Consider the following 26,219-nt stretch of genomic DNA (forward strand, 5'->3'; position numbering starts at 1 on the left):
ACACAAGTAGGAATTGAGAGCATAAACACCTGAACAACTTATCACCTTTTGGCAGCTATCTGGGCATTGCCCGCCAAAATAACATAAGCAGCACACGTATGGCTTTCAGATAACAATTCATGACTAATGTTGGTCACACATTAGAAGCTGACGTTCTGCTAATTGCCAACGCAGCTATGACCACCATCCCACCCCGCCAAGTGCCGGAACCCAGCGGCGCCGCGCTTATATAGGCGTAGTGTGACGTCCCAGTATCGCGGGATTTGCGAGGCGCGGATTGGCTGCGCGGAAGGAGTCGCTGCTCACACTGAGCGCTGTGTTGGTGTGTATAAGTGCAGCGGCGACTCACTGATTTTATTATTCGCTTCTTGTTGTGACTGTCCTGAACCAAAACAACAACAAAAAGAAACAACGTCAAGAAAATACAACTTTCGTTGTTTTTAGTATTGGCAGCTTTCCTATAATGTTGGCACGTCTTCTCCCAGCACTGAATGTGCCTAATGGATAAATACATGCGCTCCAGCCGCACAGCGGTGCAAAGCCTTCCGCAGGGCTGCATAGGGCTCCTGTAGAGCTGTATTATTACACAATACCCAGCCCATGGGGAAGCGTTATGTTGGAACAGTCACCTACATTATTGGCAACACTGGGCTGTGCAGCTGAGCCTTTCACTTTAGTTTTGTGTGTGAAATAACAATTGCAAATTGAGCTAAAGGCCAGGGGCTCTGGCTTTGACCCTTTGGGGCACACCTCCCTGTCCTGCCTATATGCTGAGGTGGGTGGGGAAGGTTAATGGGGCAGGAGTAGAACCAGACCCCACCGGCAGACCCTGTGCCCCCCCATGTTTAGCCGTAGGGAGTAAATTTGGGGAATGGGTATGATGCCGCTTTCCTTGTATGATCCGTGCCAGTAACAGCAGGCCTATACCTGAATGTGGTGCAGCCGGCTACAGCATGAACGCAGTTTCTGACCCAAAATACATAGAAAATGCATTTATTTTTATTCCTCTCTAAGTCTGGGCCAGTGAGCATGACTGAAAATGTTTTTTATTTAATTGTAACCTAAGTGCAGAGTTAATAGCCTGGCTCTACACCCCACCATGTTCAAAACTGCTGTCTTTTGTTTCTTCATAACACAATCCCTCTCCCCTCAGGTTTCTTTCATCAAGTTCTGTTACTTACCGGCACCCTGGAGCAACCAAGCCTCGATGGGGTTTACCTTAGTGGTATTGAATATGACTTTTACCAGCTCATATCCACGGAGCTGGAGCACTTTCTGCATCAAGGAGACCTGAAAAAGTGAGTAACGCGTGAGGCCATCACAAACTCAATGGTAATGCTCTTTTCTAGGCATACAGGTATGGGATCCCTTATCCGGAAACCCATTATCCAGAAAGTTCTGAATTATGGAAACGCCATCTCCCATAGACTCCATTATAAGCAAATAATTCTAATTTTTAAAAACGATTTCCTTTTTCTCTGTAATAATAAAAAAGTACCTGTATTTGATCCCAACTAAGATATAATTACCCCTTATTGGGGGCAGAACAGCCCTATTGGGTTTATTTAATGGTTAAATGATTCCCTTTTCTCTGTAACAATAAAACAGTACCTGTACTTGATCCCAACTAAGATATAATTACCCCTTATTGGGGGCAGAACAGCCCTATTGGGTTTATTTAATGGTTAAATGATTCCCTTTTCTCTGTAATAATAAAAAAGTACCTGTATTTGATCCCAACTAAGATATAATTACCCCTTATTGGGGGCAGAACAGCCCTATTGGGTTTATTTAATGGTTAAATGATTCCCTTTTCTCTGTAACAATAAAACAGTACCTGTACTTGATCCCAACTAAGATATAATTACCCCTTATTGGGGGCAGAACAGCCCTATTGGGTTTATTTAATGGTTAAATGATTCCCTTTTCTCTGTAATAATAAAACAGTACCTGTACTTGATCCCAACTAAGATATAATTACCCCTTATTGGGGGCAGAACAGCCCTATTGGGTTTATTTAATGGTTAAATGATTTCCTTTTCTCTGTAATAATAAAACAGTACCTGTACTTGATCCCAACTAAGATATAATTACCCCTTATTGGGACAGAACAGCCCTATTGGGTTTATTTAATGGTTAAATGATTCCCTTTTCTCTGTAATAATAAAACAGTACCTGTACTTGATCCCAACTAAGATATAATTACCCCTTATTGGGGGCAGAACAGCCCTATTGGGTTTATTTAATGGTTAAATGATTCCCTTTTCTCTGTAATAATAAAACAGTACCTGTACTTGATCCCAACTAAGATATAATTACCCCTTATTGGGGGCAGAACAGTCCTATTGGGTTTATTTAATGGTTAAATGATTCCCTTTTCTCTGTAATAATAAAACAGTACCTGTACTTGATCCCAACTAAGATATAATTAAAGCAATACATATGTATTCACCAGGTCTGGATAGTGTGCAGTGAATTTAATATCATATAGGTGCATATAGATTTTGGTGACTTTTTGCCTCAAATAAGATTGGTATATGATATTGGTCAATAAATAATGGTACTTTTCTTAAAGGAGAAAGAAAAGTAAAAACTAAGTAAGCTTTATCATAAAGGTCTATGTAAATACAGCCATAAGCACTCACAGAAAAGCTGCACTGAGTTCTCTGTTTGTTTTCTTCTGCCAGAGACACGCAGCTCTCTGCTCTCTCCTGCTCCCCCCTCCCTCAAGAATGCTAAGAACTCACTCCCCCCCCCCTTAGGAATGTGGATCTGAGCCAATCAGCAGGAAAATGACTCATAGTCTAACTGAGCATGTACACTGGTCTGGGTGTCTGTGCAGGAGTGAGGCATTATGGGAACTTTCTTTACACAGCTCAGCGTTTTTTCTTCCTGTTTGGCTTCTGATCATCTGAACAGGTGAAATATGGGGAGACATAAGGGCACTATTGAGAGAAATGAAGGTATGCCTGCAGCTTGAGATTAACTCTTTATTAGCCTTTCCTTCTCCTTTTAAAATGTATTTAGTAATTTCAGACAGATGGAATTAGCCAATTAGCTAAAGGGTCCTAATGTTGGAAAAAACTGATGCATGTCAAGTACACAGAGGTCCAAATAGCCCCCCACCAGCCCAATAAATTGCATCTTACAGCAGCCCCTCTGGCATTTACCAGAACCCACAGACAGATTTTAGTACAGAAATTGTTGAAAAAGTTCTGTACTCCACATTGGCGGTAAAAATTTGTGAGGAAAAAAAAAAATATGTCAGAGGAAAAACCCCTGGGTCAGTACTTTTTTTTTGATGAATGGTGTTGGCCCGAGGTAGGAAGTAAGCATAACAGCATTGCACCTATACAGTGATCTACCTTTTGTTCTCTTTTAAATGATACAACCCTGCTGCCATTTTTTACATAGATAGAATTCTCTGATTCTCTGTATTTTTTGCCTCTGGGTTACTTCTTTCTCATGGTCCAGTTGGTGGGGAAAGGATGTGCGTGTTCTATTAGTTAAGTGTTTTCAATTTTTCTATGATGTGCACAGTTTATGAGGCTTCAGAAATCATTTGTTCCCTGGTGTTCACCCTGCCACTGAGACTGCACAAGCCATGACAATATTAAATAAGCAATTGTGCCTTTCTCTTCTGGGGCAAAGGTATATTTTCATGACTGTAAAGTAGAGTACCTTGGGCAACCATGGTTGGTCGTTTCTCAATTGAAAATTGAGAAATTGAGTCCTGCCGTAGATTCCAGTATTCAAAGAAAGTACTCATCAACAGGTAACAGGCCCCGTGCTGGCTGTACAACTTTCAAATTCAATCCAAATAACCTGGAGAGTACACATGTTCTTCAGTGCAACAGTGTAACAGCGGTGCAGTGATATCTCAATAAATTACACTGTTGCACTGAAGAACATGTGTACTCTCCAGGTTATTTGGATTGAATTTGAAAGTTGGTCCTTTCTCTCCTTTTCTGTTACTCGGACAAGGTGGACTGGCTTCTCATGAAAATCTTTTGATGGATTTGTAGAATATGCTTCTGTTATGGGTCTCTCTGCAGAGTTCTTCTGTTCCCACCAGTATCCAGCCGGCTGAGGTACATCATTCATCGCCTAACAGAGTCTCAAAGTACCCTGAGCAGCTTTTCTGTTGGAGAGGGCTGGCAGAGACGCACCGTCATTTGCTTCACAAGCATCAGGTAAACAGTAGTAAGGGCACTTATAAGCTTGATATATTCAGGGATGTTATATACAGGTTCTTAATTTGCTATGTCATTTAGTTCAGTTAATGCAAGTTGTGTGGAAAAGTTCAGAATTGTCTCTTTTCTACAAGACTGAAAATGGTTCACGGAGTAAACTTCATATAATATATTTGTAATTGACAGGCTTTCTACACAGGAAGAAGATACCAGACCCAAAAAACGTGAAGGGAGCTATGTCTCTAACAAAATGGGAAAGGGCAGAACAGGCTGGAGGCCGAAAAAGAATAGGAAGCCAGACCAAGCTTTATATGTGCCAAGGGGAAGGTTTGGAGGGAGAGGGAACAACATGGCAGGGGACATGAGCAGAAAATCACAGAAGGAAGAAGAGAAAAGGGAAGAGACTGAGAAGCCCGGGGATGTACATTTGCAGGTAGTGGAGAGTGTTGGGGAGGGAGAGAACTTAGAGAAGGGTGAGGAAAATGAGTTAGGAGAGGGATGTGCTGAAAGAGAGAGGAAAATCAGCATAGAGGATGAGGTAGAAATAACATCAGCAGTACAGACTACAGAGGAGTCAGAAAAGCGAGTCAAATGCTTGAAGGCAGAGGAAGAGAAACAAAAGGAGAATGAAGAAGACATGCAGACTGAGAGAACTGACCATGGGGAAGAAAACCAACCTAGATCTGGAGATATAAATGCCACAAAACAGAATTCAGAGCTGTGTGAATCCAGAAGAGCAGAATTACATATAATAATTTCTCCCTCTGGGGAAACTCAAAAATTGGGTGCTGTGATGCAGCCTTCAGAGCTGGGGAGCCCAGAGAGTATCTCTGAAGAAAACCGTAGAGAACCAGGGGATATACTGCTGCCTGAGAGACCAGCGGAGACAACTGAGGGGTCTCTTGCAGAATGCACAGATCTTCCTGGACCCTCAGAAGCTAAAGACAGTGAAAATAAAGGAACAGAAAGAAACCAGGGGGAAAATAAAGGAGAGAATAAGCAATGTGCCCAAAATAACAAAGGGGACACCTGCACCATAATAGGTGGGCACGAGGCAGCTGTGGCGAGTGAGGAGGCAAAGTCTCTGCTATGTGACTCATACAGACAGGGTGATGCGCAAGAGGAGGGGATATCTGAGCCTGCATTGGATGCTGCGTCACCAGCAGAATCAGGGATCTTGCAGCAAATAATAAAAGAAGTAAGTGAAATAAATGTATATTTATATATATTTTTATCTATACATGCATTAATTGATCATGAAGTACCATAGTATGTTAGGTTGAAAAAAAGACACCTGTCCATCAAGTTCAACCTTAATGCCTACATATAACCTGCCTAACTGCTAGTTGATCCAGTTCTATACATAAATGCAGTTAGATAAAATAAGATAAAGTAGGATAAAGAATGCACGTAAAACCTATGACCCTATCCAGTTTATTATTTATCAGACATACAGTATGGGAAGTATTTCCTGTTGTGACCATTGCCTTTTGTTCTGTTATTCCTGATGCTGCGCTGCTACCCAGTGGTAAGCTGGGGTAATGCATTTGTTCTGATGTAAATAAAATATTATAGCAACTGCTGGGGGAATCAGGAGTGTAGAGGGCCCAGTGGGTCGTAACTTTTATCTGATGCTGATGATTGCTCTGGAAATAATAATAAAGACAGTTGTTTTAGACCCACATTTAAAGGGATGCTTCAGTGTATATGTATGGATTTATATTCTATTACACCTTTATTACTAGATCATTTACTAGTGATACTAGTGATACACAAACCACTCTGAAATAGAATGTGATCTGTTTCATGCATATAATTCCAGGCTCTTTCCTACAGGCCCTGAGTTCTATCTGTAGACTTATAGCTCCATAGGACACTGCAGTCTTTATATAATCCTAATCACTTCTCAGATCATTGCCAACGTAAGTGAGAAGGACGTGCAGATTCAGCCCCTCCTGAATGATTTTGCAGCATATGCCGAAGATCAGACGGACCATGGCAGATTTGGCCATGTAATTGAGATTTATGGCTTCTCACGTGAGCTCCGCACTGAAGATCTAACAAAGCCTTTCATAGAATACAGGTATCCTATTCCTTCTCAGCCTGTCAGTTATAGCTTCTTATGCTAACGGCCTGCTGCTGCACAAATATGGCCGCCGCCTCCTCATAGAGGAACATGGGAGATCAGATAGGTAATGTAAAAGCATCGGGCAAATACTTTTATGGCATTATTAATAGCATGCAAAGCCAATGTTATGATAGATGAAACAAAAGGATTCATTTTTATGTCTTAATGTCAAAATAAATAAATAAATATATATATACACAATCCCTGTTGCTTAATGGGGAGGGCATTGCTTGGTAGCTAAATGCACAGAATGTCTTAATGTCCTATATATATTGATAATGGGTGAGTTCAGAATGCCTCTTGTCTCTGTCTGTTTATACAGATATATATTTGGCATACAAAGTGTCTGAACACTCTGTTTTAATATGGTGGTTATATATATATATATATATATATATTATAATTTATACACGTATATATTAAAGTAATGCTTTATTACAGGAATTTCTAAGGCTGGCATTTTTTTACAGGGAGCAAGGAGGCTTCCAGTTGCAGTGGGTGGATCAGTCACATGCCTTGGGCATATTCTCCAGCCCTGAAGATGGTAACGTGTTTTGTTCCTACTGTTTTATATTGAACTGACTTTATTCTAGAGAGCAGGAAAGTGATTAGCAGGCCTGGTGTCCTTTTACTGCGCCTGTTGTTTGTGTGCAAGGCTTGCTAGCTTGGCCTATAAAGAAGGTGGAGCAATGTGAGCATTCACCTCAATAGTTGTTCTGACTGTGCTACCTTTCTAGATTAAGTAGGTCAGAAGATGTGGCCTAAATGTACTAAATCCTACTATTAATGGAGGAGGCCCACCACTTTAAACCACTTTTGTATCTTGAGCGTTCTACTTCTGCCTAATGATGTGCTGAAGCAGACTTCCAGATATTATTTGAGGAGTAGCACATTATCCTCCTTATATTGAGGGCACCTAATGACCAGTAGATAAGGTGTCAATCAGATTCTTGGTTGTCATGGTAATTCCTCCTAAAGGGTGTCGTTCATGTTTAAGTAAACTTTTAGTAAACTTTTAGTAAACTTTTAGTATGTTCTAGAATGCCCTGTTCCTAGTACTTTGTAATTGGTCTTCATTATTTATATTTTTATAGTTATTGAATTATTTGCCTTTCTCTTCTGACTCTTTGCATCTTTCAAAATGGGGGTCACTGCCTTTTTATTAATTTTCTTTCTCTGCAGACCCTCTTCTCTTCATATTGCCAACTCTTGTTCAAACCACTGCTGGTTTCTGGGGTAAATTGCACCCTAGCAACCAGATAGCTGCTGAGATTTAAAAATGGAGAGCAGCTAAACAAAAAAGCTAAATAAAATAAAAAAATAAGACCAATTGCAAATTGCCTTAAAATATCAATGTCTGCATCATACTAAAATGTAATTTAAAGGTAAACTACACCTTTAAATCAGCTTTCTCCATGGCAAATGGAAACAGAGAACCACATAAGTATGACATTTGGGTAGACTCTACTTGACCGGGACAGGGCAAATAACAAAAACGAGTGTTGGCTCACCTTCTAAATTATACATTCTTTTGTTGCCAAATCTGAACTCTATTTAGGGTAAGGGCCCCCCTGCGACCTATGAAGTGCCAGTATAACCTGCATATAACTACTCATTCCTTTTATAGTCATAGGGTTTGTCATAAAGAGAACTGTGTTCATTCCTGATTGTGCCATTTCTTTGCTCCCAGTCAGCCATTAAACCCAGTTTCCCTTTTCAGGCTCATCTGTTGCTTTTGTAACCAGATTTCTGTGTATGACTTACTTTTGCCTCCCCTCTCGCAGCATATTCCGCCTCCTGTAAGTCGTACCCAGGCATGAAGTTTCGCCCACTGTCCCAGGGGTGCCACCAGTCTAAAATGAAGGCACATGAATGTGCAGGTGAGACTAATGTAGTACTTACCAGGTAGTAGGCAGTATCTTCTCGGGCAGTGTACATCTGCTATAGAAAGGCTAAAAAAGGGTTAAATATTCTATAGCCCCCTGTTCTTGTTGTCTTAGACAGGGTTGGGGCTTGGACCAGCCCAAAGGTGCCCATACACGGGCCGATTCTAGCTGCTGATATCAGTCCCTTAGACCGATTCGGCAGCTAATCGGCCCGTGTATGGGCACTACCGACGGGCCTGCCCGACCGATATCGGACCGACTTTTCCTATACCCACCGTTATAATTCAATCGTTTGGCCCCAGGTCTCCTGATATCGCCCACCTGTAGATCTGAAGGTGTATGGGCACCTTAAAAGCTGACTTTGGAGTTTACACACTGCGTTGTTTGTTATGGGCAGTGTAAAGCAGGTTGAAGATAATGTAGCCACTAGGGGGTGCTCTTGAAGACCTATCAATCAGTATAATGGGGAAAATGTCAACAGCTTTCAGCTGGTACAAGATATGTTCCTGGGTGAAAACCCTGGCAGTGGTTTGTAGTGGGGCCAATGGTAATGGACCAGTGTGTTATCTGTAAGCGGAGGGGGAAGTTGTTACAGAGGCCCTGCTCAGTAGAGCTTACAGTTATACACCTACCTGCATGAGTGCAGGCAAACGCTTCTGATAGTGAAGAGACCCAGGTGAAATGATCTCACTATGCTAAGGCACAGAGTAGATATTAATAAAGGTTTTGTCTTTTGCCATTTTATTCTCAACAGAGTTTCATTCCTCCAAGGAGAGACCCCAGACCGATTTTACTGTGGCAAAGAGAATGCTGAGCAGAGCCCTGGGTCACCCCCAACAAGATGGAGATCATACCCTGAGAGACTCCAAGTAGGGGGGGAAGAATTCTTTTGAGAATTATGTTGTATTGGGGTTGAGAGGGGAGTTTTAAGACATACTGCAGAGTTTATGGTAGGCTAGCGATCCAATGGCTGTGTACCCCAAGTATTCTAGTGAGTAGCTAGACAGTGGTGCGCTAGATTAGGGTTGCCAGAGCACTTGAAAATTCAGGGAAACATGTACCATGCATTTATTAGACATGCCCCTTAATGTTCAAGTGATCTGGTCACCCTATGCCGAAGGAAGTTGCCAGAGAGACATTTATTTGATTCCAATATGGATTCTGGGAATCCCATCACTACAAATTCAGTTGCCGCAGCACTTATTAAAAGGAAAAGTAACACTAAAAATTTTCAAGTAAAAAATCTATTCTAACCTGCCCCAATAATTGCCCTATCCTGCACCCCATTTATTATTTTGAATGCTTTATTAGAAAATACCTGCTAAAACTTGGCTTCCGGCCATTTGAAATAGGGCGATACAGTGATGCAGGGCAGAATCCACTATGCGATTGATCGATCCTAGCCTGACTCCTCCCCATACAGAAGGAAGGCTAGGATCGACCAATCGATGGTCGCATAGTGGATTCTGTCCTGTATTTCAAATGGCCGGAAGCCAAGTTTTAGCAGGTATTTTTTCAAAATAATAAATGGGGTGCAGGATAGGGCAATTATTGGGGCAGGTTAGAATAGATTTTTTACTTAAAAAGATTTAGTGTTACTTTTCCTTTAACCCTTCACGTGCATATGCAATAACCTGCCAATCCTATTTTGCCTCTGTGGGGCAGTATGCACTATCTTCCCAAATTGGAGGCCAGAACTAATCATTTCTGTGCAAGCCTAAACTAATGTGGCTCCCCCTGCTGGTAGAGTACCTTAATACAGCTTCCATACCTGGGATGTTTCCACACCTCTCTATATAGAATGAGAGTGTTATGAAGTTCCCACCCCACCTCCTAGTTTCTGAGTTGTTTCTTTGTTATATTCATTAGTGTTTGGTTTTGCCATGATGACATCATGTGCTAATAACATGACATCACTACGTTCTGCTGTGTGAGCGGTCTCTTTCATTCACTTTCTTATCAAACAAGAACACAGATCTGTGCTCACGAACAGTTTTATTTCCCCAACAATGTTATGGTCACATACAGGGAGGGAGAACCTGGAAGCTTTCATAATTCAAGTATAAAGCAGGCAGCATATGGGGGGAAATGGCTGCTCTCCTCCCCGTGCCTGTCCTTGGTTACTCCCCCTCCTCTGCAGCAGTGGTACAGCCAGCTGCCTCAATAGGCAGAGTCAGGACTGCAAGAGGCACTGAAAATCATTGTAATAATTATAATAAGTTATCATTTATTCCTAGACATATGCTAAGACTAATACTGGGCGGAGTAACGTAGCAAATAGCATAACATATAAGGGAAAAATAATCTTTACTTTACATTTAAAAAATATAGAATAAGTTAGATCTAGGTCACTGAATAGTCTACAGCAGGGAAATCCATTGAACTACAGCTCCCAGCATTCCCAGCTGAATTATGGTTCAGCACCAGCTAAAGGGCCATAGAGATATCCCTGTCATACAAAAAGGTTTACATTTATGATCTTCTGCTGGTTTGTTGGCCAGGAATGGTGGGAGTTATGGATACAGGCAGTGAGCCTTTCTGTCCTGAACCAGAGGGCTCTTGCTTTTAAAGAGTATGCTAAAAGAAACAATATGGCAGCCCCCCTACATGTACAGATTGATGTATTAAGTGAAGGAAATTGTGCTTGAGTGATAAGCTCTAACTTCACAGGTTACTGGGCAGTAACAAGGGAAAAATGAAAGATGATCCCTACTGATATACATGATGTATTTTGTATTTAAAGAATGAATCAACCTAATGTTGGAAAGGCGGCATGTATCTGCCATAGCTGGCCCTGAGCACTCCATGTACCCTCCAGTGTGCTTCCCCCTAGTGGAGAGAGATGATAAGCACAGAAGAGAGCCAGGATCACTGACTGTAGCCACGGAAATAGAACGGGGGAAGAGTCCAAAGAAGTGCTTGTAGGCATACTTCCAGGTTTAATAGCACCAATATAACAAGTGGGTAGCAGCAGTGGTTTGGTGGTAGCGCCAGTGTTAGCCTGACGCAGAGCCAGGGAAACGGGGGGCGCACCGCTCAAGTGGGAAAGGGACAGGATTACACAAGCTGCACCTTCCAATAAGCAAAGCTGATAGTCCCACTGGATTTCATCTTATCCTACAGCACCCAAACGAAAGGACTGGCATTCACATGATATAGATTTGGCTCAATTCTTATCTTTCATACATAGTGAGATACGGAGTGACCAAGGATTATGTCATTAAAGCCCTGAATAAATGAGTCCCAAATTCCAGAGGAATCGTCCTCGTGCCACAAGAACCAAGCATAGTACTGCCCGCGGCCTGTTCTACATCACACGGCTGGAGTGGTTCCATGATAAATGTGAATATTGTGCTACATTTAGAACATAGTCCCGAGTAACGACACAGGGGAAAGTGGGATGGAATGTATAATGCATAATACGTTCGCTGGAGCTGACAGTTATTGTCAGGCGGTTACAGAAGGTCTCTGATGCACTTCCTGCCCCCGTAGTGCTAGCAGGAAGCCATGGATTTTTCAAGCCCCCTCTGGCATTGGGGTTAGGTGGTGTTCCCTCTGCATCTTATAGGATTCATTGTTCCATTCCATAGAATGTCTACCGAGTGGAGAGCTGGTTATTCATGAGCCCACTAAAGTGTTCGAACTTCTCTTCTGTCTCGGTGCTGTACGACCCACCTGCAAGTAAGGGGCAAGTATATTTTATAGAGAATCTCATGTTGCAAACAGTCATTTATCAAACCTGGGCAGTAACCCCTGGCAACCAATCAAATTAATTGTTCTACCAGCAGCTGACCGAAAAAGGCAATCACTGATTGGTTGCTGAGTTACTGCCCATTTATAACTTGACATCCTACATGTTCTGACACTCCGTGTCATAGGGGGGCAGAGAAGCAGTAGGAGCTGGCAGTTATATCGTGGGCTTGTGTGCAACTCACCTATATGACAGTTGTACATCCAGATTCGGTGTCCGTCATACCGACAGCGGCACTTCATGATGTTATTTGTGTAGTCTGACTCTGCCACCTCCTGGTTTGGATTAATGATAACCTGTGGGCAGAAGGATATATGAGACCAATAAAGGGGAATGAGTAGGTTGTGGAATGGCAATGCCTTGGTTTGGGTTTCCTGTCAGCCTCACCTGGAAAAAGTAATCCCCCGGCGCAACGTCTGTGATATCGACCCACTGGCAGTCAATGTCGTGTCTGTAAACGTCCCAGCAACCCACCGTGATACCTTGCTCCCCAAAATTAGCACAGGCGTACTGCTTCTGGACATCTGCAAAGAAGAAAACAATGACAGAAGATTTTGAAAATGTGTTTGATAAATTCTCTGTTTTAACTGATGTAAGGCATAGCCAACTGATGCTGGAGCTTTTACAGGACTACATATCCCAGCATGCCCCCCACCAGCTGTACTTCCTCTGATACTGTACTCATCTCTGTGCTCCCCCCTCCCTTACAATTTCTACTACTTTTACCTGCAGCTTTCTACTTCGGATTTTAACCTTTTGCTAGGGTCCCACTTGCTATAGCAACCAGAGCAGGCAAGATAAGTTATATAAAAATAACTGGTTGTCGGGTCTCACTGGGACTGGCAAACAGCTCCAGTTATATATTTTAGCTTAGAGAAGGGCAGATAGAAATGACTTGTGGCCGGTGAAGCTCATGCTGCCTGTGGCCAGTAGAGGGAGCATATGCTCCATCAAGCAGCTTTATACTTTTCCCCATGACTGCAATGGACATATATTGGAGGTATTAAAGGGGTAGTCCCCACCCCCCTCATTTCAATATTAATGCAATTAATAATGCCTGTTTTTATTTTTTAATTACTGCACTAAACAGGGCAAAATCTGAAATGAAAAGTAGTCACATTCTGTACAGACGCAACCTAAACATCAGCTGTCCGCTGAGAAGCCCCCTATTACACCATTTTTCTCTTGGGAGCAACGACAGATTTCCTACTTTGCCTCCCCCATGTGTATTTTCATTTGTTTTTTTTTTTGGACATATGGGTATTTTAATGGTACAGGTATGGGACCCGTTATCCAGAATGCTCAGGACCTGGGGTTTTCCGGATAAGGGGTCTTTCGGTAATTCAGATCTCCTACCTTAAATCTGCTAACAAAAATTATTTAAACAGTAATTAAACCCAATAGGATTGTTTTGGCTCCAATAAGGGTAACATATCTCAGGTGGGATCAAGTACAGGTATTGTTTTATTATTACAGAGAAAAGGGAATCATTTAACCATTAAATAAACCCAATAGGGCTGTTTTGCCCCAATAAGGGGTAATTATATCTTAGTTGGGATCAAGTACAGGTACTGTTTTATTATTACAGAGAAAAGGGAATCATTTAACCATTAAATAAACCCAATAGGGCTGTTCTGCCCCCAATAAGGGGTAATTATATCTTAGTTGGGATCAAGTACAGGTACTGTTTTATTATTACAGAGAAAAGGGAATCATTTAACCATTAAATAAACCCAATAGGGCTGTTCTGCCCCCAATAAGGGGTAATTATATCTTAGTTGGGATCAAGTACAGGTACTGTTTTATTATTACAGAGAAAAGGGAATCATTTAACCATTAAATAAACCCAATAGGATTGTTCTGCCCCCAATAAGGGGTAATTATATCTTAGTTGGGATCAAGTACAGGTACTGTTTTATTATTACAGAGAAAAGGGAATCATTTATAAAAATGTGAATTATTTGATTAAAATGGAGTCTATGGAAGATGGCCTTTCCGTAATGGGTTTCCAGATAATGGGCCCGATACCTGTTGTAGTAAAAGTTGAGTTTTTATACCTTTGATCAATCAGACTAGTGACTCAGAGTGAGTGGTGCAATTTATGGATTGCCTGGTGGTTTCTTTCTACAAAATACATTTTTAAGTACTATTTTATTTATTTTTTTTATTTCCTAGCTTCAATTTAAAAGGGGAAGGTTTGCTTTTCATTTAACTCCCCCACCCCCCAACACAGTCGAAAGAAAGTGAGGTTAGTGGGAAAAAAGGAAAGGTTTGTGATGGTTTCTCTGCTTATAAAATAAAGTGAGTGAGCAGAGAAGGGTCATCCATTCACAGCAGAGCGACATCACAAGAAATTCCCTTTCTCACAAAATAAATTTTCTGCCAGCTGTAGCCGCTTGGCCAGAATGACCAGCAGGAGGCGCTGCTGTTACAAAGTACTTACATAAGCATGGTGTAAAAACTGCTGCTTAGAGTTTGTTTTAAGAGCACTTCAAATTAACCTATTAACTTTCAGATTAACCTAGTGATCTGTGACACACACTAGGGCTTATTTATAAACATTAGGCAAAGTTACACATGGGCAGTAACCCATAGCAACCAATCAGTGATTATTTTCAGACAGCTGCAGGATGAAGATCGAGAGCAAACATTTCATTGGTTGCCATAGGTTACTGCCCGGGGCAAATTTGCCCAGTGTTTATAAATGAGCCCCAGATTGGCAGCATATGGATGCTGAGTGCAAGCAGTGTGTGTAACAAGGTAAGGGTGGGTGTGACTTCAGGAAAGGGGAAAGGTCCGCTGACCTGTTTCACACTCTGAATCTTCGAGGCAGAAGCTGGCTTTGTGTCCCTCCGCCACTTTGGTCCCATTCAGGCTCAGCAGATCATAGTGGGTGAAAACCTCCATGCTGTGGTAATGGCTGAAAGACAAATGGGCAGGAGAGTGAGGACAGAATGATGCTGTTCCAGTGACAAGAACATTTGGGAGGCTCAGTGGCGAGCAGGACAGTATGGAGAGTAGGCACTAATGGCCTCTTATTCCTGTGTAGCTGCCAATTACTGTAATACCCAGCCATACCCAGGCTCCGCCTCCTGTGCCCTGGCATCACCTTAGAACTAATCCTTTAATGTAGAACCACCCAGCCCTTCCCAGGGCACAGACTGTGCTCTCTGCCTACATACAGCCGTGCCTTTATTCCCTCTCTCCAGTCTGGGACATATTCTATTCCCAGTACATATAATTAGCAGGTACATCATACTCAGGATTGCCTCAGCTGCTATATTAAGGGCTTGTTTTTGGCTTTTGTGTTTCTATTAGTAGCATAAAAGCTACATCAGTATCAGAGTAGAACTAACCTGGGTTTATTAAAAGAAACAGGAAGGAGGCAAACAGAATAGCACCCTGTTCATTCAGAGAACTTATGTGCATCTAGATCCATGTATGTATTTGTGTCTTTGGGTATCGCTTACTTATTCCTCCTGCTTTTGGCAACCAGTAATCAGCAAATCCTGCCACACATATGAAAGCCACTTTTCTAACCACTAAACATGCACAGTGTGGCCAAGGGTACCCAGACACCTGTCTGCCCAACTTCTCATTCCCAAACCAAGGTTGGCCCTCCCTTTGCTGCTATAAACTATTCCAGACAGGTTCCCACGATGTGTTGGAAGAGTGTTGGTAGGATTTGCTTCCATTTAAACAAAGGAACATACAGTGGCTTGCAAAAGTATTCGGCCCCCTTGAACTTTTCCACATTTTGTCACATTACAGCCACAAACATGAAATCAATTTTATTGGAATTCCACGTGAAAGACCAATACAAAGTGGTGTACACGTGAGAAGTGGAAGGAAAATCATACATGATTCCAAACATTTTTTACAAATAAATAACTGCAAAGTGGGGTGTGCGTAATTATTCAGAGTCAATACTCTGTAGAACCACCTTTTGCTGCAATTCCAGCTGCCAGGCTTTTAGGGTATGTCTCTACCAGCTTTGCACATCTACAGACTGAAATCCTTGCCCATTCTTCTTTGCAAAACAGCTCCAGCTCAGTCAGATTAGATGGACAGCGTTTGTGAACAGCAGTTTTCAGATCTTGCCACAGATTCTCCATTGGATTTAGATCTGGACTGTGACTGGGCCATTCTAACACATGGATATGTTTTGTTTTAAACCATTCCATTGTTGCCCTGGCTTTATCTTTAGGGTCGTTGTCCTGCTGGAAGGTGAACCTCCGCCCCAGTCTCAAGTCTTTTGCAGACTCCAAGAGGTTTTCTTCCAAGATTGCCCTGTATTTGGCTCCATCCATCTTCCCATCAACTCTGACCAGCTTCCCTGTCCCTGCTGAAGAGAAGCCCCCCCAGAGCATGATGCTGCCACCACCATATTTGACAGTGGGGATGGTGTGTTCAGAGTGATGTGCAGTGTTAGTTTTCCGCCACACATAGCGTTTTGCATTTTGGCCAAAAAGTTCCATTTTGGTCTCATCTGACCAGAGCACCTTCTTCCACATGTTTGCTGTGTCCCCCACATGGCTTGTGGCAAACTGCAAACGGGACTTCTTATGGTTTTCTGTTAACAATAGCTTTCTTCTTGCCACTCTTCCATAAAGGCCAACTTTGTGCAGTGCACGACTAATAGTTGTCCTATGGACAGATTCCCCCACCTGAGCTGTAGATCTCTGCAGCTCCCCCAGAGTCACCATGGGCCTCTTGGCTGCATTTCTGATCAGCGCTCTCCTTGTTCAGCCTGTGAGTTTAGGTGGACGGCCTTGTCTTGGTAGGTTTACAGTTGTGCCATACTCCTTCCATTTCTGAATGATCGCTTGAACAGTGCTTCGTGCTTTGGAAGGAGCACGGAGCACTTTGGAAATCTTTTTGTAGCCTAAGCCTGCTTTAAATTTCTCAATAACTTTATCCCTGACCTGTCTGGTGTGTTCTTTGGACTTCATGGTGTTGTTGCTCCCAATATTCTCTTAGACAACCTCTGAGGCCGTCACAGAGCAGCTGTATTTGTACTGACATTAGATTACACACAGGTGCACTCTATTTAGGCATTAGCACTCATCAGGCAATGTCTATGGGCAACTGACTGCACTCAGACCAAAGGGGGCTGAATAATTACGCACACCCCCCTTTGCAGTTATTTATTTGTAAAAAATGTTTGGAATCATGTATGATTTTCCTTCCACTTCTCACGTGTACACCACTTTGTATTGGTCTTTCACGTGGAATTCCAATAAAATTGATTCATGTTTGTGGCTGTAATGTGACAAAATGTGGAAAAGTTCAAGGGGGCCGAATACTTTTGCAAGCCACTGTAGTTGAGGTTGGGAACTGATATTTGGGTTCAGGACTGTCTCGTATTCACATTATAATTCACCCCGTGGTGTTCAGTTGGGTTGGGGTGAGGCCAGTGCTGTGCAGTCCTTGCTTTGTGCATGGGGGAATTATTGTGCTGAAACTGGGCAAATCTTCCCCAGACCTTTGCCCCAAAGCAGGGAACATGGAATTGTCAAGATTGTCATTGTACGCTGTACCCCTTATGATCCCAACCATGTTTGTGCTGACATTGCTGCTGGAGGCAGGGGGGGTCTAAATACTTTATATCAGTGGATATTGTTGGCCATATACAGTACATAGTAGTACTAATCAATATATACATCTGAGAAGTATCTGGGATTCTTTGCCGTCCTACAGCTAAACATCATCTTGCCATTTTGTTTCCGCTTCCTATCCACCGGCTATTGTAATCATCAGTTTTGTGTTGGCTTTTATCATTGCTTATTTTTAAATTTCTCACATAATAAACAGGTCTACTGCCAATCAGAGCCTCCTGTAGGCTGTCAGTCCATATAGGGGCCACCAAATAACCAATCAAAGTCCCTATTTTGCACACCAAAAAACATTTTCCATGCTTGTGGTAGTCCCCAACTCTTTTTACATTTAAATGTGGCTCATGGGTAATAAAGGTTGGGCATCCCTAAGGTATAGCATTTTGTAGGCTGTGATACTCAGGCATAATACTTACCGATGGCAGTCGTGCCATATCCAGGAATGCCGACCAGTCTTAGGGCGAAAGTCGGCCTGCCCGTTGTTGTGGATCTGGGAGCTGAAGCGCAGGAGGCGGCGGTAGCCAGTAGTAGGGCTAGTGCGATCAGCAGAGGAGGACAGGCACTGCTCTTCGTGGGCACACTGCAGCATGAACATTGGTCTGTCTTCAAGATATGTGGTTTGTTCCACCAGGGCGGCATTTAGCACAAGGTCTGGGGCAGCTGGAAGAAAGTAGAGCCAAGAGTAATAATTACATGACATTGCTTGCCTAAAAAGCCATTAATTAGTACCCAATTCATAAACTGTAAGTAGCGCTGAGAATTAGTGTCTGTCCTATAAATAAAGGGTAGCAACTCCTCCTAAAGCTGCCCATACATGCGATATTCGGTGCGCGTATGACAGCTTGACGAGGCGACTGATATCGCAAAAGGCTGCGGATATCGGTTGACTCGTCGATTCGCACAGGTTAAAAGATTTTGATGGCGCCCGAGCAAAATCTACATTCAGGGCTGAATTGGCAGATGGAGGTTGAATTTCTATTGTTTTTACCTCCATATCTGACGATTCAGCCCTGACATAGGCCAATAACAGCTGACAACTCTGTGCCTCCAGACTGGCAGCGTATCATCCCATGTATGGGGCCCTCAGCAGGTTCAACCCAATCAGTAACTGTTTGCGCTAGCTGGGTCCTGGATCTAGAAACTGCAAAACTGAGTCTGCTCACCTTTACGCCCCCCCCCCCGCCCCAGAAATGATGCTTCATGAGTCTTCAATTCCCCACCTTCAGACCTTTAGGGCAGTAAAAAGGGTATTTTTGGGTTAGGGGTGCGAATATTTTTCTTCCCCCCTACTTTTTCTACATCTTCTATGCTTACTTCTATGATTTACTTTGTATTTAAGAAGAGAATTTGGGGCTCCTGGGACCCAGAATGACTCCCTACAGCTCATAGCCGGCAGTACTATTTCAGTGGATGGATGCAACCCCACACAGTATTTAATGACTTTAGCAGCATATCATCCAGCAATGTAGGAGAACATACCACACAACAGTATGAGGGGTGGAAATTCGGGTTAGCTCACCATGTAAGAGGAGAAGAGATGCTGAGTGAAGGGAAAGAGCCACAGGAAATAATATGTTTAAAAAGCACCTTTTACATTCGGCACAATGAAGGAGCAATGAGCTTATGGAAAATGGAGGAGTCGGGTTACTGGCTGCCCTGATCCAGACGGGACGTACCAGGGGGCGGAACTGAGATAATGGTGTTATAGCATGCACACCAGAGGCACTGCCATAAACTGTGAATATGTGCATCTCTCCAACCTCTGTTGTGTTATTAGAGAATTATAAGAAGAAATATTCTCAATCGTTTGCCATAAGTAGGAAAATCCCATCCTCTAAAAATGCATACGTGAGGGATCCTTGGCCGGGCACACTTACTCTCCACACAGGACACGCCAGCAGCAAACCTTCCTCCTCCTCGGGGGCAATTGATGTTGGCCCCATCGTGCCGACAGTGTGCCAAAGACATCTCTGTACCTGAGCATTTAACCCCACTCATGACAACATCGTCGGCATTTATATCTCCTTGCCAGTACCAGGTCTCCTGTGTGCAAAAATAAATATAGCACGTGAGCTAGGATTATGTATCACAGCAATTCTATACTGCCATCATCTCTTCACATCATCAATGTGAGAACTGTCACAGTTCTTCCATCCATAACTGTATGGATACCAGGGTTAGACTTCCTCTTCCTGGTCCATACTATAAAGCTTCCCCTATAGGGATGTTTGTCTAATACCTCTCTCTCTCTCTATATATATATATATATATATGTGTGTGTGTGTGTTACACTGCGACCCTTCCAAAAACTCCATCTGGACCCCTGTGGTAAATTCTCCTACCTGAAATGCATGGCTAGCAAACCCAAGTCCCAACTGGCGACAAACAATCATGGCTTCCATTGTGCCCCAGGTATCACTGCACACAGTTCCCCAACGCAAGGTTCCATTCCGTTCCATCAGAACCTCCACGCGTCCTTCAGTTGGATGACGTCCTCCACTCAGCCGTACCTAGGGGATTAGAAGACCTTTGAAGGAATTTGCCAGTTGTACAAGTATGCTTTAGGTTAGGGCTCACCCTTGCTGCTCGAGGCTATGTAGGTAAAACGGTCTTCATGGGGGCATCACTCACCTGGTTTTCAAAGCCCATGGCCGGCACATTGCACCTAACAGCAGCATCCTCCTCATGATTGCAGCCTTGCGAGTGGACATTAAATTTGCAGTCTATTAGTGACTTCTCAAAGCCATTGCATTGGATCTCACTCATGTGGATGTGGCCCATTCCTAGAAGGAGAGCAGTGTGTAAGGTTAGCATGGCCTGCGCTCTCTCTGTCCCATTAGTGTGCAGTTGGCATTCGTTATTGTCCTAGTGCAGACCGGTAGATGAGAAGCTCACAATCTAATACTGTAAGTGCATAAAGGGGAGTTGACTGAGGAAAGGCTTATGAAATGTCCCGGCCTGGTAAGAGTATAGATTTTTGTGTGGATGAGGTTGTTCTGTTACCTTGGCCCATCTGTGCTCCTGCAAGAGCTTCCTTGGCGCTGCCAAACCCCAGTTCCCTGCAGACCACGCTGGCGGTGACCAAGTTCCATTTATCGTCACAAATCGTTCCCCATTCTCCATTCTTCAGAACCTCCACACGCCCTTCTCCAGTGTTAGCTCCGCCCCTCAGGCGCACTAGTGGCTGCTGCAGAGGAAAAGGCACAAGGGTTGGAGCTTAGGAGTGTATTTGGCATCCAATGAGGCACCCACTGAAAGCATCAAGTGTGCTGAGGCGGGGCATAAAGTGAATTTTTCCCAGGGCCAAAGTGGGGTGGCACTTGAAGACCAGTTAGGGTGGCATTTAATAGGGTTTGTTCACCTTCAAGCTAAGTGTTAGTATGCTATAGAATAGCCTGATCTTATCAGCTTTTCAGTTGGTCTTCCATTTTGTATTTTTTATAGTTTTCCAATAATTTGCCTTCTTCTGACTCTTCAAGCTTTCGCATAAGGGTCCCTGACCCCAGCAGCCAATAAACCATTGCTCTGTGAGACTACTAGTCTATTATTCAAACCATTGCCTGGTTGCTAGGGTAATTTGGACACTAACAACAAAAAGCTAAATAATATAAAAACCACTAATAATTACAAATGAAGACCAGTTGCAAATTGTCTCAGAATATTACTCTCTACATCATATAAAAGTTAATTGAAATGTGAACAACCCCTTAAAGGCAAGCTTTAGGTGATTGGCCGCTATACATAGTTACATATTTGTGGGCTTGTCATATGTTACATTTAGTTGTATACAAGCCAATAAGAAAGGCCCCTCACCTCTTGTCGGAATGCTTTCCTGAAGCCTGTGCCAGGACTGGGGGCAAAGGCACGCCCTGGGGTACAGCTCACCACGGCAGGAGAACCATCACTGCATGTCTGATTGGTTTTGGGATCGGGTGTGAGGACGCCCCCCACCTTGCAGGAAGAAAGATGGGCCTCATTTCCTGTGCAGTTTGCTGAGAATTGCCAATAAGTGTGCTTCCGACGGGATGAGAACAACCTTGGGGCAACAGAATGACAATGGATCCATTAGCCACAAAGGTGGAAACATGCTCATTCACGTCCAATAACAATAAACCATTATTCTTAGAACTATTAGTAACTATTATCCCACTGCTACTATAGGCATACCTGCTATCCCACAGCCATAGTCCCTTCCCAGAGGCTATTATCCCACTGCTACTATAGGCACCATCTCTCCCTACTATACCTGCTATCCCACAGCCACAGTCCCTTCCCAGAGGCTATTATCCCCCCACTGCTACTATAGGCACCATCTCTCCCTACTATACCTGCTATCCCACAGCCCCAGTCCCTTCCCAGAGGCTATTATCCCACTGCTACTATAGGCACCATCTCTCCCTACTATACCTGCTATCCCACAGCCACAGTCCCTTCCCAGAGGCTATTATCCCCCCACTGTTACTATAGGCACCATCTCTCCCTACTATACCTGCTATCCCACAGCCCCAGTCCCTTCCCAGAGGCTATTATCCCTCCACTGCTACTATAGGCACCATCTCTCCCTACTATACCTGCTATCCCACAGCCACAGTCCCTTCCCAGAGGCTATTATCCCCCCACTGTTACTATAGGCACCATCTCTCCCTACTATACCTGCTATCCCACAGCCCCAGTCCCTTCCCAGAGGCTATTATCCCTCCACTGTTACTATAGGCACCATCTCTCCCTACTATACCTGCTATCCCACAGCCACAGTCCCTTCCCAGAGGCTATTATCCCCCCACTGTTACTATAGGCACCATCTCTCCCTACTATACCTGCTATCCCACAGCCACAGTCCCTTCCCAGAGGCTATTATCCCCCTCTGCTACTATAGGCACCATCTCTCCCTACTATACCTGCTATCCCACAGCCCCAGTCCCTTCCCAGAGGCTATTATCCCCCCACTGCTACTATAGGCACCATCTCTCCCTACTATACCTGCTATCCCACAGCCACAGTCCCTCCCCAGAGGCTATTATCCCCACTGCTACTATAGGCACCATCTCTCCCTACTATACCTGCTATCCCACAGCCCCAGTCCCTTCCCAGAGGCTATTATCCCCACTTGTACTATAGGCACCATCTCTCCCTACTATACCTGCTATCCCCCAGCCACAGTCCCTTCCCAGAGGCTATTATCCCCACTTGTACTCTAGGCACCATCTCTCCCTACTATACCTGCTATCCCCCAGCCACAGTCCCTTCCCAGAGGCTATTATCCCCCCACTGCTACTATAGGCACCATCTCTCCCTACTATACCTGCTATCCCACAGCCTCAGTCCCTTCCCAGAGGCTATTATCCCCCCACTGCTACTATAGGCACCATCTCTCCCTACTATACCTGCTATCCCACAGCCACAGTCCCTTCCCAGAGGCTATTATCCCCACTGCTACTATAGGCACCATCTCTCCCTACTATACCTGCTATCCCACAGCCCCAGTCCCTTCCCAGAGGCTATTATCCCCCCACTGCTACTATAGGCACCATCTCTCCCTACTATACCTGCTATCCCTCAGCCACAGTCCATTCCCAGAGGCTATTATCCCCCCACTGCTACTATAGGCACCATCTCTCCCTACTATACCTGCTATCCCACAGCCCCAGTCCCTTCCCAGAGGCTATTATCCCCCCACTGCTACTATAGGCACCATCTCTCCCTACTATACCTGCTATCCCTCAGCCACAGTCCATTCCCAGAGGCTATTATCCCCCCACTGCTACTATAGGCACCATCTCTCCCTACTATACCTGCTATCCCACAGCCACACCCCCTTCCCAGAGGCCATTTGCTCATTGCTGTTGCTACTGAGTGGAGGTGCTCTGAGTGCTCTGTGGAGTTGTGACTTTCTCCCGGGCCCGGCTGGGTCTGGGAGTTAGTTTTGTGGGTATTTTTCTCTGTTTTTGGTGCTTTTCCCTACATGATGGGGAAGAAAGCGATAAAACCGTTTAGCCGGGTGGTGAAGACCCGGTTGAGCAGCAGGAGGGCTGCTGGATCTAACATTGTGGTGTCAGTAGAGCGCACTGCAAAGGGCAAAGTTTCCTGCTCTGTTAAAGCAAAGGAAAAGAAAAGCAAAAGCTGTTCCAAAAGTGGCATGGAGAGTGACTCTGAGGACCTGGACTCCGGTGTTGGAGTAACTGCAGGGAGCTGCGGAGCTACAACAGAGGCAAACCAGGAGGTGAGAGGAGAGTCTGATGGCTGCAAAATGGCTGCTGGCAGTGAGGAGCATGGAAGCCATGTGGCAATGGTGGTTGCTGAAAGTGCTCTGACCAACCAGGAGATGGCTGCTGCCAGTGAGGAGTATGGAAGCTGTGTGGCCCTGGAGGTTGCAGAGAGTGCACCGAGTCACCAGGAAATGGCTGCTGCCTGTGAGGTGCATGCAAACCGTGTGGCCCAGGAGAGTGAGCAGGTAATGGCTGCCGGCCCCCTGGGGAGGGCAGGGGAAGAGCACAAAGGTACTGAGACTGTAATACAATATGATACAATTATTAATGCTTTAAAGGAGCTGAGGTGTTTGGAGGAAAAACAAAGCAAGTTAAACAGAGACATTGACAGACTGATAAAGAATCAGAAGTTGCTGAGAGGAGAGAGGAGGACTCAGTTCATCAGGGAGTTGGCTTTCCACAATAAGGAACTAGAAGAGACTGAGACTTACATTAAAGACATTCTGGCTGTTATAGAGCCATGGAAGGAGCTGTATGGCAACAAGCAGAGATTTGAACAGATGAAGGAGGGCAATATGACTGCTGAGAGACTGCTAACAGTTGCTGAACTGCTGAAAGAGACTGAGTACTCTAAAATTGTTGCAGAATATAGCGTTGCTACTGATATTGTGCATAGTAACGATCTTTCCCATACTGATAGTGTGTGTGCAGCTGCCGTGAGTGGGGTGAGTGCTGGGGGCAGTGTGGGGCAAGCAGCTGAGGTGCAGGTGATTGCAGGTAATGCAATGTGTGTGAGTGAGGGGGGAGGGGCAGTGAGTGCTGGGGCAGCTGAGGTGCAAGTGGCTGGGAGTGGTGCAGCTGAGGTGCAGGTGATTGCAGGTAATGCAATGTGTGTGAGTGAGGGGGGATGGGCAGTGAGTGCTGGGGCAGCTGAGGTGCAAGCGGCTGGGAGTGGTGCAGCTGAGGTGCAGGTGATTGCAGGTAATGCAATGTGTGTGAGTGAGGGGGGAGGGGAAGGAAAAAATGTTGTTTATTCTGCTGGGGAAAGCAATGTGCATGGGGGGACTGAGAGTGTTGCTGGGGCTGCGGGGGGCAGTGTTTGGGAGGGAAGGAGATTCTTTGCACGTCAGCAGGATGAGGAGTTTGATGATGAGTTTGATAAAAGGAAAAATGTTGTGAAAATTAAATGGGAGAAAGAGAGGGAGGATTTCCCGGGGCGCAGGTTTGTGGGCAGAAACATTATTAAACAGTTGCTTGGTTTTACCCCACAGGACGTTTATGCCTTACTGAGTGTCACAGACACTGAGTTTGATTTAAGCTATAAGCTATCCCAAGGGTTAGAGGAGTTCTGGAGGCGGTACCATCTGAGTAAAGAGGCCAAGGAGTGGGAGGGGTTTAGGGTAATACCGGTGTCCAAACCCGAAACCAAACTGGTCACCATTATCATGAAGAGAGAGACCGTGCATGAGCAGGACATCCTCATATGGCTCCGGCGCCAGTGCACTGTCCTATCCCCCCTGGAGCCGGTGTTTGATGAGGAGGGATTCTGGGTAGGGGGGTATAAAGTCCAAGTAAAACTGCATGTGGATCAGAATGTTCAGAAACATCTCCCAAATTCTTTTTTCATTGGGAAAGCAAGAGGTGTCTGTTTCTATGTGGGCCAGCCCAGGCTATGCTATAAATGTGGGTCCAACAGGCATTATGCTGTAAAGTGCAACATACAGAAATGTGCTTTGTGTGGGGAGACTGGGCACCCAAGCAAGGAGTGTGTAAAGGCCATAAAGTGCAACCTGTGTATGCAATCCGGCCATGCTTATAGGGCCTGCCCCGACGCCTGGCGCAACATTAGGAAGGCTTGTCCCAATCTGGAAAAAGTAATGAGTACCCCAATGCCAGGGGAGAACTTGCCCCAGACTGAGGGAAGGGGGGAAGAGAGGGCAGGTGGGGGAAAAGAAACAGGCAGGGGGCGCCCAACAGAGGTGAGAGGGAAGGAGAGAGAGAACAAACAGGTAAAGGTACAGGCAGCGGTACAGGCAGCCCAAGAGGAGGGAGGTGGAGGGGATGGTTGGATAGTGGTGGGCAGCAAATCAAATAAAGCTAAGGAGGCTCAGTGCCCAGGTGTAATTACCCTCCCAACTGAGAATAGGTTTGTTTTGCCAGGAGGGAAATCGTGGGGGGATTTAGCAGAGGAACAGGTAGAGATGGAGAGAATGGAGGAGGAGGAGGAGGAGGAGGAGAGGGAGAAAAGGAAAAGTCTCTCATCTGATATCATCTCCAGCAGGAAGAAGAGCAAGAGGGAAGTGGCTTTTCAGTCTCAGGGGGCAGAAAAGGAGTCACTGGAGGAAGGGGAGTTGGGGGAGCAAGATGTGATGGAGAGTCAGGGGGCAGGTGTGCGGGTACAAGTTAAACGGACTGCTGGGAAATGTTTGGACAAGTCTCA

General features: G+C 44.6%; 2 protein-coding genes across 2 annotated transcripts in view; one reads left to right on the plus strand and one right to left on the minus strand.

Moving 5' to 3' along the window:
• Window positions 1–199: 199 nt before the first annotated feature.
• On the plus strand, window positions 200–9,468 carry r3hcc1 (R3H domain and coiled-coil containing 1). The gene is made up of 8 exons (XM_012959437.3): window positions 200–322; window positions 1,154–1,298; window positions 4,056–4,193; window positions 4,380–5,391; window positions 6,104–6,276; window positions 6,792–6,865; window positions 8,106–8,201; window positions 8,962–9,468. Exons 4-8 carry the CDS (start codon window positions 4,444–4,446, stop codon window positions 9,078–9,080), a joined length of 1,410 nt encoding a protein of 469 aa, XP_012814891.1. The 5' UTR covers window positions 200–322; window positions 1,154–1,298; window positions 4,056–4,193; window positions 4,380–4,443; the 3' UTR covers window positions 9,081–9,468.
• A 1,655-nt stretch (window positions 9,469–11,123) lies between these two features.
• Window positions 11,124–26,219, minus strand: part of loxl2 (lysyl oxidase like 2) — a 39,662-nt gene continuing 24,566 nt past the window's right edge. The window contains exons 5-14 of the mRNA NM_001142048.1: window positions 21,387–21,609; window positions 20,577–20,760; window positions 20,205–20,356; window positions 19,916–20,083; window positions 19,451–19,616; window positions 17,990–18,233; window positions 14,763–14,878; window positions 12,346–12,482; window positions 12,143–12,254; window positions 11,124–11,882 (exon numbers count right to left, since the gene is read on the minus strand). Of these exons, the coding sequence (NP_001135520.1) occupies window positions 11,803–11,882; window positions 12,143–12,254; window positions 12,346–12,482; window positions 14,763–14,878; window positions 17,990–18,233; window positions 19,451–19,616; window positions 19,916–20,083; window positions 20,205–20,356; window positions 20,577–20,760; window positions 21,387–21,609 (1,582 nt within the window). The 3' untranslated portion in view covers window positions 11,124–11,802. The remainder of the gene's footprint in view (window positions 11,883–12,142; window positions 12,255–12,345; window positions 12,483–14,762; window positions 14,879–17,989; window positions 18,234–19,450; window positions 19,617–19,915; window positions 20,084–20,204; window positions 20,357–20,576; window positions 20,761–21,386; window positions 21,610–26,219) is intronic.

This window comes from Xenopus tropicalis, chromosome 3 (genome assembly GCF_000004195.4).
Source record: "Xenopus tropicalis strain Nigerian chromosome 3, UCB_Xtro_10.0, whole genome shotgun sequence".
In the NCBI taxonomy this organism is placed as follows: domain Eukaryota; kingdom Metazoa; phylum Chordata; class Amphibia; order Anura; family Pipidae; genus Xenopus; species Xenopus tropicalis.

What these genes read in the sequence shown, in the direction of transcription:
- r3hcc1 (XM_012959437.3), top strand. Translation starts at nt 4,444, where the DNA reads ATGGGAAAGGGCAGAACAGGCTGGAGGCCGAAAAAGAATAGGAAGCCA. An exon ending in AAGCCTTTCATAGAATACAG is followed by an intron (nt 6,277 to 6,791) that starts GTATCCTATTCC and finishes ATTTTTTTACAG; the next exon opens with GGAGCAAGGAGGCTTCCAGT. An exon ending in GAAGGCACATGAATGTGCAG is followed by an intron (nt 8,202 to 8,961) that starts GTGAGACTAATG and finishes TATTCTCAACAG; the next exon opens with AGTTTCATTCCTCCAAGGAG.